Source organism: Ranitomeya imitator, chromosome 4, assembly GCF_032444005.1.
Source record: "Ranitomeya imitator isolate aRanImi1 chromosome 4, aRanImi1.pri, whole genome shotgun sequence".
Taxonomy (NCBI): Eukaryota; Metazoa; Chordata; class Amphibia; order Anura; family Dendrobatidae; genus Ranitomeya; species Ranitomeya imitator.
In genome coordinates this window covers 433550533-433564375 of record NC_091285.1, presented here as the reverse complement: position 1 = coordinate 433564375, position 13843 = coordinate 433550533, and the positions used below count along the sequence as shown (strand labels likewise).

The 13843-nt window shown below is 41.9% G+C and overlaps 1 protein-coding gene across 1 annotated transcript in view; it reads right to left on the bottom strand.

The window, feature by feature from the left end:
- The window catches only part of ACSBG1 (acyl-CoA synthetase bubblegum family member 1), a 95560-nt gene that overhangs the window by 43103 nt on the left and 38614 nt on the right, over positions 1-13843 (bottom strand). Inside the window, exons 3-5 of the mRNA XM_069765564.1 lie at positions 8787-9007; positions 4793-4881; positions 504-624 (exon numbers count right to left, since the gene is read on the bottom strand). Coding sequence (XP_069621665.1) covers positions 504-624; positions 4793-4881; positions 8787-9007 — 431 coding nt within the window. The remainder of the gene's footprint in view (positions 1-503; positions 625-4792; positions 4882-8786; positions 9008-13843) is intronic.

Here is a 13843-nt window from a genome sequence, read left to right as displayed (position 1 = left end):
GAAGCGCATCAATAACGTAATGGTATGTCAAAAACAAAGCAACTTTATGCAAAGAATGACACACCATCAAAAAGAGAAAAAAAAAAGCTCAGAGTAAAAAAACGACATAAAAACGCGATCACAAAAAGGCAATGAAAATCCGCAAGTGTTGTAATCTACATGACAGGTACAGAAGTGGTGCAGAAATTCTTCAGCATGAAAAACTCACTGAAAGCTCACCGTGGGAGGCCCCTATAAAAGTCATACAGACTCAGTGTGCCGTTGCACCCCCTCAATTACCATTGTTCACTTTTTAACTTATGTTGATTGACAGCGCTCAGTTTGGAATCTGTTGCCAAATGTGAACCCAGCCTTACTGAATATCTTTGTTTCACTGGTCAGTGGTCACTGTTTCTTTTAAACATTTGCGCCAGCCATGCATTTGCTGCCTCTTTCTGAAAGTGTAGTGGAATGGCCATGATTATCTGAATAGGATGAAGAAACAAGATGAAAATTGTGTTTACCTGTAAAATCTTCTCCAACTGTTTGTGATTTTCAACCACAATAACGTTTGCTCTGCAGTCATTTGCAACATAATGGCAAGCTTCAGGGGAGTTGGTTGAATAAATCCCAGTTGTAATTCCCCTAAAGCATAAAGTGAGAAAGAAATATGTTCTATACCTACATGAAGCAACATTCATTAATTAAAGCTTTTCACAACTGATTATGGCTTTGTGTACTTGGCCATAGAAAAAAATTCTTCTAAAAGTTCTGGTGTGTGCATAAGCTTCATAAGCTTGTCATTATAAAATAGTAGGAGAACGGACTGCGGGATAAAAGTATATTAACTAAGACAATAAAATTTAATTTTCTAGTATCCATAAAAGACACTGAAGATATTAGATACCGCTGATGTCTAACCTTTCATATGCAAATTGCCTCTTCAGAGAAAAAAAGGACTTAAACTCTATAGCGCCACCTGTTGGAAGTAGCAATCCTACAAGTCACAATCAACCCTTTAACGAGTCGTGCAATATGACTTAGGATAAAAGCCAAATCAGTATCTCAATTCGCAGACACGGTGTTTCGGGCTGTTGGCCCTCGTCAGTGCGAAGCATGAGAACTGATTTGGCTAGGTGAGAGGCTCTGGACTGGGGTCTAAGGGGTAATGTTTCTCTTTATGGAGATTGACATACCAGCTCTGGCTTGTCAAGGTAAGGAGGCTTATTCACCGTGCAATGTTCCTTTGGGAAATATAATATGCAAATTGCCTCTTCAGAGAAAAAGAGGACTTAAACTCTATAGCGCCACCTGTTGGAAGTAGCTATCCTACAAGTCACAATCAACGCTTTAACGAGTCCTGCACTATGACTTATGACATTCATATGACTTTATCATGGACTGCAGGTAGGTAGACCTGTCATATTCAGAATCTCCAGTGTGTATATGTAAGGATATGGACATGCTACTAACGTTTACCCCTTGAAGAGACAACTTCATTGTTGAAATGTGTTATTGTGATGTAATGTGAACTGTTTTGTATTGCAATGTGACGTATAATATGCATAGTGTGCAGCAGTGTTATAGATAATGCTGGTAAGAAATAATAAAATATGTGATAATGTAAGGTAATTTAATATATAGTAAAGTAATGCATGATAGAGATAGGTGTTAAGGTTTGCATAGCACTGTCTGAAAGGTTAAGTCTGCCCAGCAACATACTGCAGGGTCAGAGACAGTTGTTGTTTGGGACTAGTCCATAGGGATAGGATTAGTGTTAGGGGAAGTCACTGCTTTCAGCAAGTTAGTGAGAAAGCCTTTGGAGTTCAAAGTGGACATAACTGCCTAATGGGTGATCCATAGTAAGAGTATAGCAAGGGGTAGGGATGGTGAGATTGTGAAGAGACATTACCGACGAGACAGAGCGGTCTCCTGGATAATAATAATCTTTATTTTTGTATAGCGCTAACATATTCCGCAGCGCTTTACAGTTTGCACACATTATCATCACTGTCCCCGTTGGGGCTCACAATCTAGAATTCCTATCAGTATGTCTTTGGAATGTGGGAGGAAACCGGAGTGCCCGGAGGAAACCCACGCAAACACAGAGAGAACATACAAACTCTTTGCAGATGTTGTCCTGGGTGGGATTAGAACCCAGGACTCCAGCGCTGCAAGGCTGCTGTGCTATCCACTGCGCCACTGTGCTGCCCGGATAAGGGTCCTTGGGAAGAACGTTGAGTCACAAACCCAAGAGTTGGTAAAGCAGAAGGTAACAAGGTAACAGGCCTAAACAGGACTGAGTATGTGTGGGTCCCGAGCGGAGGAAACAACACGTTCCAGAGATTCTAGAGAGCGTCAAAACAAAAAGTTCAATAGAAAAGAGCTTGTAAGCACTAATTATGCAATGCTTTCCAGCAATGGTGGTCGGTCTCCAAGGCAACAAGCTGTAAACAAACATGTTAATACGTCAAGAATGGGCAAAAATGTTACAAAGCAGTAAATTGCAAAACTAGAAGAATGATCTAATAATACTCATTTTTTAAATGGGAATACACCTTTAGCATACTATGCTGCATTCCTTCAGAAATCACAAGTTATGTATATTAACTATAGACATCACACAACCAGACAAGCAGCATTCCATCCTGCATCTGTAGGGCAGGCACCAGCAATCTGCAGTACTCCCGGCAGCTGTCATGGCATGCTGGGAGTTGTAGTTTTGCAACAGCCCGAGTGCCACAGGTTGCTGAGCTTTGGAGTGCTAACCTATGACAGTGAAAGAGATCTAGAAAAAAAACTGAGCTGTACGCCTGTATGTATCAGGAGCTTTGAGTCCATTGTGAGAATAGAACAATAGAAAGGCTGTTTGTTGTTATCATAAATAAGGCCAGATAATTGTGGAGAGACTTGATAGTTTATGCTACATTGTGTCTATGACATGCATAGTTGGTAGAGTTTTGGTGTGTCCAGAGATAAATTACTAAGTAAAATGTGCCATGTACCAGGAAGAATGTTTCTTATTTCGTAAATGAAGCTGAAACTTGTTTTGAAGAATTCAGTTGTCGATATGAAAATATTTTTGACAACCATACAAAGATATTTCTTCTTTCATAGGCAGATTATAATGAAGGTAATCTGGGCTACAGCCCGGGGCCCATGACTCTGGGGGGTTCATCGCCAGATTGCCCTCATTATAACGCACATATCTCAGCATGGAGCTTTCCTGGCACTGCACCGCCAATGATACAAAATGGCAGTGCAACTCCAGGGGAGCTCACGCCTCTGCTGTGACGTCATCGCACTAGCATGTACATGCCAGCCATCAGAAGTGGAGTCTTGGGGACCGGAACAGAGTGCAGGGGAATGGGAGCGAGGTATGTGTTTTTGTATGTCCACACGTTCACACTCTGTCAATCACACTCCAACCTCTCTACCATGGCAAGACCAAAGAACTGTTTAAAGACACCAGAGACAAAATTGTAGACTTGCCCAAGGCTGGGGTGGGCTGCAGGACAATAGGAAGGCAGATTGGTGAGAAGGCAATGACTATTAGAACAATTATTAGAAAATGGAAGAAACACAAGATGATTGTCAATCTTCCTCAGTCTGGGGCTCTCTGCAACATCTCGCCTTGTGGGGTAAGGATGATTCTGAGAAAGGTCAGAAATCAACCCAGAACTACATAGGAGAACCAGGTCAATGACCTGAAAAAAGCTGGGACAACAGTTTCAAACATTACCTGTACTAACACTACACCGTCATGGATTAAAATCCCGCAAGGCACGCATGACACCAAAATAAAACTTTTTCGTACCACTTCCACTCGCAGTGTTTGGAGGAAGAAGAAGGATGAGAACAAGGATGAGTACAACCCCAAGAACACAGTCCCAACCGTGAAGCATAGTGGGGAAAAGATCACACTTTGGATGTGCTTTTCTGCAAAGGGGACAGGATGACTACACCGTATTGAAGGGAAGATGGATGAGGTCGTTTTATCTCAAGATTTTGGCCAACAACCTTCTTCCCACACTAAGAGAATTGAAGATATGTCATGGCTGGGTCTTCCAGCATGGCAATAACCCAAAACACACAGCCGGGACAACTAAGGAGTGGCTCTGTAAGAAGCATTTCAAGGTCCTGGAGTGGCCTAACTAGATCTGAACCCAATAAAAAAAATCTTTAGAGGGAGCTGAAACTCAACATTTCCCAACGACAGCCACGAAACTTGAAAGATCTGGAGAAGATCTGAAAGGAGGAGTGGGCCAAAATCCCTGCTGCAGTGTGTGCAAACTTGGTTAAGAGGTACAGGAATCGTCTGACCTGTAATTGCAAACAGAGGTTTTTGTACCAAATATTAAGTTCTGCTTTTCTATTGCATCAAATACTTATTTCATGCAATAAAATGCAAATTAATTATGTAAAAAATCATGCAGTGTGATTTTCTGGATTTTTTTTTTAAGATTCTGTCTCTCACAGTTGAAGTGTGTGTACGATAAAAATTTCAGACTTTTCCATTCTTTGTAGGTGGGAAAACTTGCAAATCGACAGTGTGTCAAATACTTATTTCCCCCACTGTAGATATTCTTCTAAGAAAGATAAAACCTCACTTTTTTAAATATTCAGGTTTAATAACCTCTTGGATTCACTGAAGGCACTGTAGTCAATAATAAAATTATCGTAAAAAATACAAATGATCTAATACTTGTTGCACAGTGTACCATGCCTGCTGCTCAATCTTCTCAACACTAATCCTGCAGTGCTGCTGACCATTATTGTAGTGATTCCTGTTAAAGTAAAGGATGGTACTTACCCAGCAAACACTGTTCCAGCTGCTGAAATAAACCATTCTGGTGAATTAAAGCCAAGAATACCGACACTATAAAATTGCTTCAATCCCAGCTGCAAATAGAAAATACAAATGGCTTAGCAGACAGAATTAACTATCCTAAGACATACATACAGTTAAGTCCATATATATTTGGACAGAGACAACATTTTTCTAATTTTGGTTATAGACATTACCACAATGAGTTTTAAACAAAACAATTGAGATGCAATTGAAGTTCAGACTTTCAGCTTTCATTTGAGGGTATCCACATTAAAATTGGATGAAGGGTTTAGGAGTTTCAGCTCCTTAACATGGGCCACCCTATTCTTAAAGGGAACAAAAGTAATTGGACAATTGACTCCAAGTCTATTTCATGGACAGGTGTGGGCAATCCCTTTGTTATCTTATTCTCAATTAAGCAGATAAAAGGCCTGGAGTGAAGTAAACATGCGTCAAAGGAGCTCTCCATGCAGGTGAAACAAGCCATCCTTAAGCTGCGAAAACAGAAAAAACCCATCCAAGAAATTGGTACAATATTAGGAGTAGCAAAATCTACACTTTGGTACATCCTGAGAAAGAAAGAAAGAAAGCACTGGTGAACTCATCAATGCAAAAAGACCTGGGCGCCCACAGAAGACAACAGTGGTGGATGATCGCAGAATTATCTCCATGGTGAAGAGAAACCCCTTCACAGCAGCCAACCAAGTGAACAACACTCTCCAGGAGGTCGGCGTATCAATATCCAAATCTACCATAAAGAGAAGACTGCATGAAAGTAAATACAGAGGGTTTACTGCACGGTGCAAGCCACTCATAAGCATCAAGAATAAAAAGGCTAGACTGGACTTTGCTAAAAAACATCTAAAAAAGCCAGCACAGTTCTGGAAGGACATTCTTTGGACAGATGAAACCAAGATCAACTTCTACCAGAATGATGGAAAGAGAAAAGTCTGGAGAAGGCGTGGTACAGCTCATGATTCAAAGCATACCACATCATCTGTAAAACATGGCGGAGGCAGTGTGATGGCTTGGGCATGCATGGCTGCCAGTGGCACTGGGTCCCTAGTGTTTATTGATGATGTGACACAGGACAGAAGCAGCCGAATGAATTCTGAGGTATTCAGAGCCATACTGTGTGCTCAGATCCAGCCAAATGCAGCCAAACTGATTGGTCGTAGTTTCATACTACAGATGGACAATGACCCAAAACATAAAGCCAAAGCAACCCAGGAGTTTATTAAAGCAAAGAAGTGGAATATTCTTGAATGGCCAAGTCAGTCACCTGATCTCAACCCAATTGAGCATGTATTTCACTTGTTAAAGACTAAACTTCAGACAGAAAGGCCCACAAACAAACAGCAACTGAAAACCACCGCAGTGAAGGCCTGGCAGAGCATCAATAAGGAGGAAACACAGCGTCTGGTGATGTCCATGAGTTCAAGACTTCAGGCAGTCATTGCCAACAAATTGCCAAGTACTAGAAATGAACATTTTATTTAAAATTATTGAATCTGTCCAATTACTTTTGGTCCCTTTAAAAACAGGGTGGCACATGTTAAGGAGCTGAAACTCCTAAACCCTTCATCGAATTTTAAAGTGAATACCCTCAAATGAAAGCTGAAAGTCTGAACTTTAACTGCATCTGAATTGTTTTGTTTAAAATTCATTGTGGTAATGTCTATACCCAAAATTAGAAAAATGTTGTCTCTGTCCAAATATATATGGACTTAACTGTAAATACATACTGTGTGTAATCGATTGATATGTGTAGCACTATATCTGAAGGAGGACTATAGCTGTTCCACGTTTTCTGCTAAGCAAACCATGGCCTTATGGGTAAAACTTTTGGAGCACTCAGAAAGTACAGTAATCAGGAGAAATCACTTTTGATCAGGTTCAAACTAGGAGAATATTGAATTGATTCCAGATATTGGCCAGTAACTGGAAGACTATGCAGTGTAAAGCATTATATTCCAACTTTACAAAAAACACTGTTCAGTCCCTTCTAAATATTTTTATTGTAGAACTAATGCTTGTGGACACAGACATATAGCACTGCTTGTAGCATAGAACACAATGCCTGACAAAGGCAACAGATGGCAGCCCATGGAGCACCTATATTTTACAAAACTTTTCTGCGTACTGCTATACAGGCGCTGTGCACATAGCACTGCCATATGCAGAACTCCACACACAGGGACACTGGGAAGATTAATCCAAATTGCAAAAAATGGAAAATACTGTAACTGGTAAAGAAGATTTGATCCAAGGAGGATGTGTTTAAAAAATGCATTAAATTTAAATGGTGTACAGATCACACTTGGTTCACACATATATACGGTACATGATATACACATCATTTTGATGGAAATCAAACAGAGTCATTCGCTATTATGAGTAGTGATGAGTGCAAGTTTTCGTTTCGTGAGTTTGTGTAGGTTGCTCGGGTATGCACCGAGTATCGCAGGTGCTCAAGTGACATGTTCGAGTCCCTGCACCCGAATGTTTTGTGGCTGTTAGACAGCCACAAAACATGTGGCCGTTGCCCGGGTATGTCAGGCAATCCTTGCATGTTTTGTGGCTGTCTAACAGCCACAAAACATGCGAGCGCAGGGACTCGAACATGTCACCCGCGATACTCTGTACAAACCTGAGCAACCTACACAAACTCAAGTAACGAGAACTTGCACTCATCAATAATTATGAGGTCAACAGAGTCATTTTGGAATCCATCTGGCCTCCTTCCCAGCAGTGTTTGTTTTTTCAGATGTGCACAAAACGGTGGCAGACCACTCTAATATGGATGTCTGAAAAAGACAAACACTGCCAAGAAGGGGGACCGATGGAGTCATAAGTGACTCTGTTGGTTTCCATTTCATAGAATGGCTTCATCAGGGATTCCGATAGAAAACCCAATGCTATGCTCAGCGTAGAACAGTGAATATGTGTGAACCTAGCCTCATCGACATGTATTGAGAATGGTCTGGTCTGTATACATTTTGACCAATAGGTCACTAAAGGCCATGAGTCATCTCTGCTAACTTACCTCTACAAATATACAGTATGACCAGCTAATCTGACCCTACATGTGATCTGTATGTGGTGGAGAGAGGAAGATTAACTTTATTATTATCCAGGAAGAACAATGGGCATGGGTGTTTCAACTTAAACTACCCGATTCTGTCAAGGAAGAGTCCTGAGGTCCCCATAAACAGTAGACGGTCAGCCGCCTCCCTCACTGCTTCTAATGTAGAGGCCTTAAGTCCATCTCATCCCTGTTTATCATGCAATTGAATGTTATTTCTTGCTGCCTGGTAACAGACATTTATAACATGAATATATTTCTCAATGCGTTATAGTAGGTTCAGACCACATTTTTCTTTAAAAGGTTGTCCGGATGTACAGTATTAATGACCTATCTACATGATAGGTCTTCAATAGCAGATTGGTGGGGATCTGGTACCTGACTCCTCCGACTATTTTCGGCTCAGTGCAGCTTTGATCAAAGTGTAGCGCAGCTCCAATCCATTTGCATAAAAGCTGTGCCGCAGTAGCCGGCAATGGCCAACAGCAGACACAACACTTTGATCGGAGCAGCACTTAGAAGCTGCGTTGAAAGTGTTTACATCTGGCCAGTAGCAGATAACACAACAGCTGATCAGTGGGGACGTCAGATATTGGACCCCAACTAATCTGCTATTAATGACCTATCATGGAGATAGGTCATCAATACTGTATGGCCAGACAACCCTTTTAATAATAAGTATTTTTTATTGTATCAAAATGAACCTTAAAACAGAAAGCAACTGGACAAAAAGGAATCAGGCTCCTTTTTGATGTCCAATTGATAAACATGATACAAACGGATCCGATTTTTGTACAAGAGAATACATAGCAGCTGTATGCAGCAGGAGAGGCATGATATTCCAAAGGTACCCTTTTTCTGAGAAAAAAACAGCACTTGTAATAATCTCACCTTCAGAAATGCCTTGGCAGATTGACGACATAGCTGATAATATTCCTTGAACGTAATATGTTCCCACACGCCATTCTTCTTACTTGAAAGTGCATTTAGAGAGCCATATTTATCCACTGAGTCCAAAAACATTTCATGCACAGTTACAGGTGTCTGAGGACAGGAGGAGTCAATTCGAAGTCGAACTGACCCATCGGCTATTGTGGTCCATAATTTCTCTTCTGAGCATAATGAAACGTAAAATAATAAAATAATATGGTAAAAAGCATGGTTAAAATGATCTGCTTATACACAAAATAACACATAAAGAGGAAACAAAGTATTAAAATGTTATTCCCCAAAAAATAAAATTATCCCCAGCATGAATAGAGCATAGGTGCGCACATGTGGCCTCTATTCATTGTCAGTTCATCTAGTGGAAATAGCCGAGCGCAGTGCTTGACAGAACCATATATGATGAATGGATTGGAGGCTGGGCATGCACACTTCCGCTCGATGCACAACGAGATGCAGAGCCCCACTTCCCAGGATCGCTGGGGGACTCAGCTATCGGACCCTTAGCAATCAGCAAGTTATCACCTATCATATGGATATTTGTTACCTTCACTGCTCCTCTGAGAATTATATTTTGTAGCTTTTTAAAAATCCCCATATGGTTCCAGAGATATAGGACTTTTTATTTAGTGCTAATTTTTAATTTTTTTACCAAGGGGGAAAGCGCACAGGGTATTAATGGCGTGCATCTAAAGACACGCCCCAGAGTCCTGTGAGGCACGCCCTCTTGCTAACGACAATAAAAATTAGCACTAAATAAAACGTTTTATACCTCTGGAACTGTATGGAGGATTTGACCCCTTAGTGACAGAGCGAAATGACCAGGCCAAATTTTTAAAATCTAATCAGTGTCACTTTATGTGGAAATAACTCTGGAAAGCTTTAACGGATCCCACTGATTCGGAGACAGTTTTTCATGACATATTGTACTTCATGATAGTGGTAAAATTTGTGCAATATGACTTGATATTTGTGAAAATTTTGGAAACTTGGTGAAAATTTTACAGTGTTCAAACTTTGAATTTTTATGCCTTTAAAGCAGAGAGTTATGTCACACAGAATGGTTAATAAATAACATTTGCCACATGTCTACTTTACATATGCATCATTTTTGAAGCACAAGTTTTTGTTAGGGAGTTAGAAGGGTTAAAAGTTGTTCAGCAATTTCTAATTTTTCCAACAAAATTTACAAAACCATTTTTTTTTTTTTGAAAAACCACATCACTTTTGAATTGACTTTTGGGGACCTATGTATGTGACAGACAATACCCAAAATTGACACCATTCTAAAAACTGCACCCTTCAAAATACTCAAACCACATTCAAGAAGTCTATTAATCCTTTAGAAGCTTCACAGTAACTGAAAGTGTGAACTTCTCAACGTCTGGGCAGTAAAATGTGATAATGATCCTAAGACAGAGGTTTAGGAAACAATCTGTTCCCAAATAGGTCATCACAATAAAGGAGTTGTCCCTACTAGAACAACCCCTTCTTGATCAAAATGTTTGGCCCCCATAAAATAAAAACGCCTATACTCACCTCCAATGCCGTTGCAGTTCCCGCGGTGTTGGCACTCGTGGTCCCAGGACTTACGTGCGGTTGTGGTGACATGTGACGCAGTCACCCAATCAGCGACAGAGTCACTGTGTCCGCTTTCGGACAAATTGAACATGCAATTGATCTCAGACTTCCTCTTCTTGCTCAGTTCGACAGGAGGTGGGAACATCTACTTGATCCAATGTCCTTGTAAGGATTCCAGACTTTCCTTTGTGCCTGCTCGCCCTCATCCAAGATGGAGTCTTGTATCTCGCCCTATCACAGAACTTCCTGTCTGTTCTGATAATTTAAGTCCAGGTCATGTGTTCTCTTGTGCCTGAGTATTTTGTGCTGTTGGCTCCAGGGCTTCTGCCTGCTTGCTGGAGAACCCCCTGCTTCTGCTGTACATTGCTCGGTTTAGTAGAGAAAAAGTGGGGCTGACAGCACTCACACAAAGGGGTGCTCGTTCCTTAATCCAGGGAAACAACCTGGATATTCGAGTAGTCCAAAGAGAAAAGATGAACAGCGCTCCAATCGGGTGTAGTAGTATCAAAACGAAATCTTTATTGATCCATGTAGAAGCAACGTTTCGACCAGTATCCTGGTCTTTATCAAGCATACAAATGAGTGCAATGTGCCGGCTTAAATGGTGTGGATACCACGCAGGGCACCAATCACCAAACAGCCACTAATTACATATACAAACATAACAAATAACATCAATCAGACCACACCAATTGCATTAAAAATAGATGCAAACAATGTCCGCAGTGTATAAGTAAAGAAAAACATAGCACAAAACATAAATCATATAGCACTACTGCAATGTTTATATTCCGTCCAACCAATTAGGATCCGGCATACTCATAGCCATGGATACAAAGCTCCAATGGAAAGGTCATATCAGCGGTCCTCATAACCAATCCAAATCCTTCCCGTGAGTGGCGCCAGATTCCAACCAGCCTATCCGGCCCCTTCATGTTCTTGATAGAGACCTAAATAGCAAATCAGGCAACCACTTACAAAATGTAACAGAGCCGCATCATCATCCAGCGCCAACCCCCCGGCGGGTCACATGACCGCAAAACATTCAGGGACACCATGGCGTGTAAGGCCGCGCGTCATGGCAACAGTCGACTCCCCCTCTCATGTGACCACGGCATAGGAATCACCCCGCTGTGACGCAACCATCCGTCAACCCCGGTGAGAGGGAAACCACGGACGTGCGCAGGCGCAGAACCGCCGGAAACCGCAACATCGCAAGTCGCGATGTAAGCAGATCCAGCGGCGCCGCGAGCACCACACCTCCCCGGCCACTCCCACACAGAAGAGACGCAGGCGTGCCGCCACCAGGACGTCCCAGCCGCGACGTCACGGAGAAGGCAAAGTCCCTAGATGCCAGTGCGCAAGCACCCAACACACCCATGTGTCTGATTAACCATGGCTAACAGAAGTTGCCATGGAAACTCAGAGGGCATGCATGGACTATTAACTATTATGAAAAATGCAGCTCAGATGTAATACACAAAAATAACCATCATGAATATATATGTTTTTCACAGTTATAGTAACCGAGGACGAAAAAAACAGCAAACATTGTTATCTATAATTAAAAAATATTAAAATAGACACATTAAAAACAAAATACCGATGAAGATGCCATAGCCTAGGGGAGAGAAATCATCTAGGAATACAAACTTGTAAATTAAAATCTAAATTCAAACCCCCAGGTTGTAAGGTCCCCAATGAGTAAATCCACCTCATTTCCTTTTTTCTAAGCAATAATAGCCTATCCCCTCCTCTCCTCAAAGCTGGGACACTATCTATTACTCTAAAGCGTAACTGATTGACAGAGTGTTTATTGTCCAAAAAATGTCTGGGGATTGGCAAATCTGTAAGACCCGTACGTATCGTGCTCTTATGTTTACTGATTCGTGCCCGTACCTCCATTGTGGTCTCCCCCACATAAGCCAACCCGCACGGACACGTAATCATGTAAACAACGAAGCTAGAAGAGCAAGTGTACCGTTCCTTCAGATAAATTTTCTTACCCGTATGAGGGTGATGAAAAAACTCCCCTTTTAGCATATTGTTGCAACTCGCACAACCCAGGCATGGAAAATTTCCAAGCCTGGGTGTGCTAAGAGTTGTCTGAATGGAGGAGCTCTTAGATGACCCAATATCAGATCTCACTAGACTATCACCCAAGTTGCGTCCCCTCCTATACGACATTAATGGATAGTTGTTAAACGCCGGTATCGATGGTAAACCGCGCTGTAACCCCAACCAGTGTTTCCTCAAAATTTTATCAATGTGACAGCTAACTGAAGTATAGGTGGATACAAAGGGGATACGTTCCCCAGGGCGTTTAGGGGAGCCTGGTTTACAAATAGATTCCCGTGTTAAGCTCCGAGCCTTACAGCTAAATCTACGCAGCTCCTTCTTAGGATAACCCCTGCTCGAGAACTTGAGACACATCTCATCCAGCCTCCGGTCGACCACAGTGTCATCAGACACTATTCTCCGCACCCTCAGGAGTTGGCTCCACGGTAAGGAGTTAACCATTCTCCGGGGATGGTGGCTATCAAATAGCAACAGGCCATTTCTATCCGTCTCTTTCACAAAGATGTCTGTCTTCAGTTTATCTCCTTCCTTGTATACAAGGGTATCCAAAAACTGGATCTGAGAAGAGGAAGATGTCAAGGTAAACTGTAACTCCACATAAATCCCATTAAGATACTCATGGAACTCATTCAGCTCTGTTATGCTACCGTCCCAAATCAAAAAAATATCAATGTAGCGCCACCAGGCTCTGACGTGGTGCCAACGGTTGGAACAGTATACGAACCTGTCCTCGAATACCGCCATGTAGATGTTGGCATAAGTGGGGGCCACATTGGACCCCATGGCGGTACCCCTTAACTGCAAAAAGAACTCATCCCCAAAGAGGAAATAATTCCTCCTGAGGATGAGCTCCAACAGTGTGAGGACAAGTCGTGCACTCTCCGGGGCCACGTCAGAGCCCGATAGCGCACAAGAGACCGCATCAAGACCCTTGTCATGCTCAATCGACGTGTACAATGATACAACGTCGAATGATGCAAGTAGGGTAGTTTCAGACACAGTGATGTCTTCAAGTTTTTTAAGAAAATCGTTTGTGTCACGAATATAGGATTTGGCAGATGTGGCATAGGTACGTAATACTTTATCCAAAAAGATTGCCGTCTTGTTAAATAGAGAACCCCTCCCCGACACAATGGGTCTGCCGGGGGGTTTAGCAGGTCCTTATGAATTTTCGGTAGTACATATAATACCGGAATTACCGGTGCATCAACGATCAAATATTCAGACAACTTGTGGTCAATGAGTCCCATGGCCAGGGAGTCACTGACCACAAGTTGTAATTCCTTCTGGAACCGATTGGTAGGATTACTAGGTAGTTTTTCATAGACACATCGGTCCCCCAA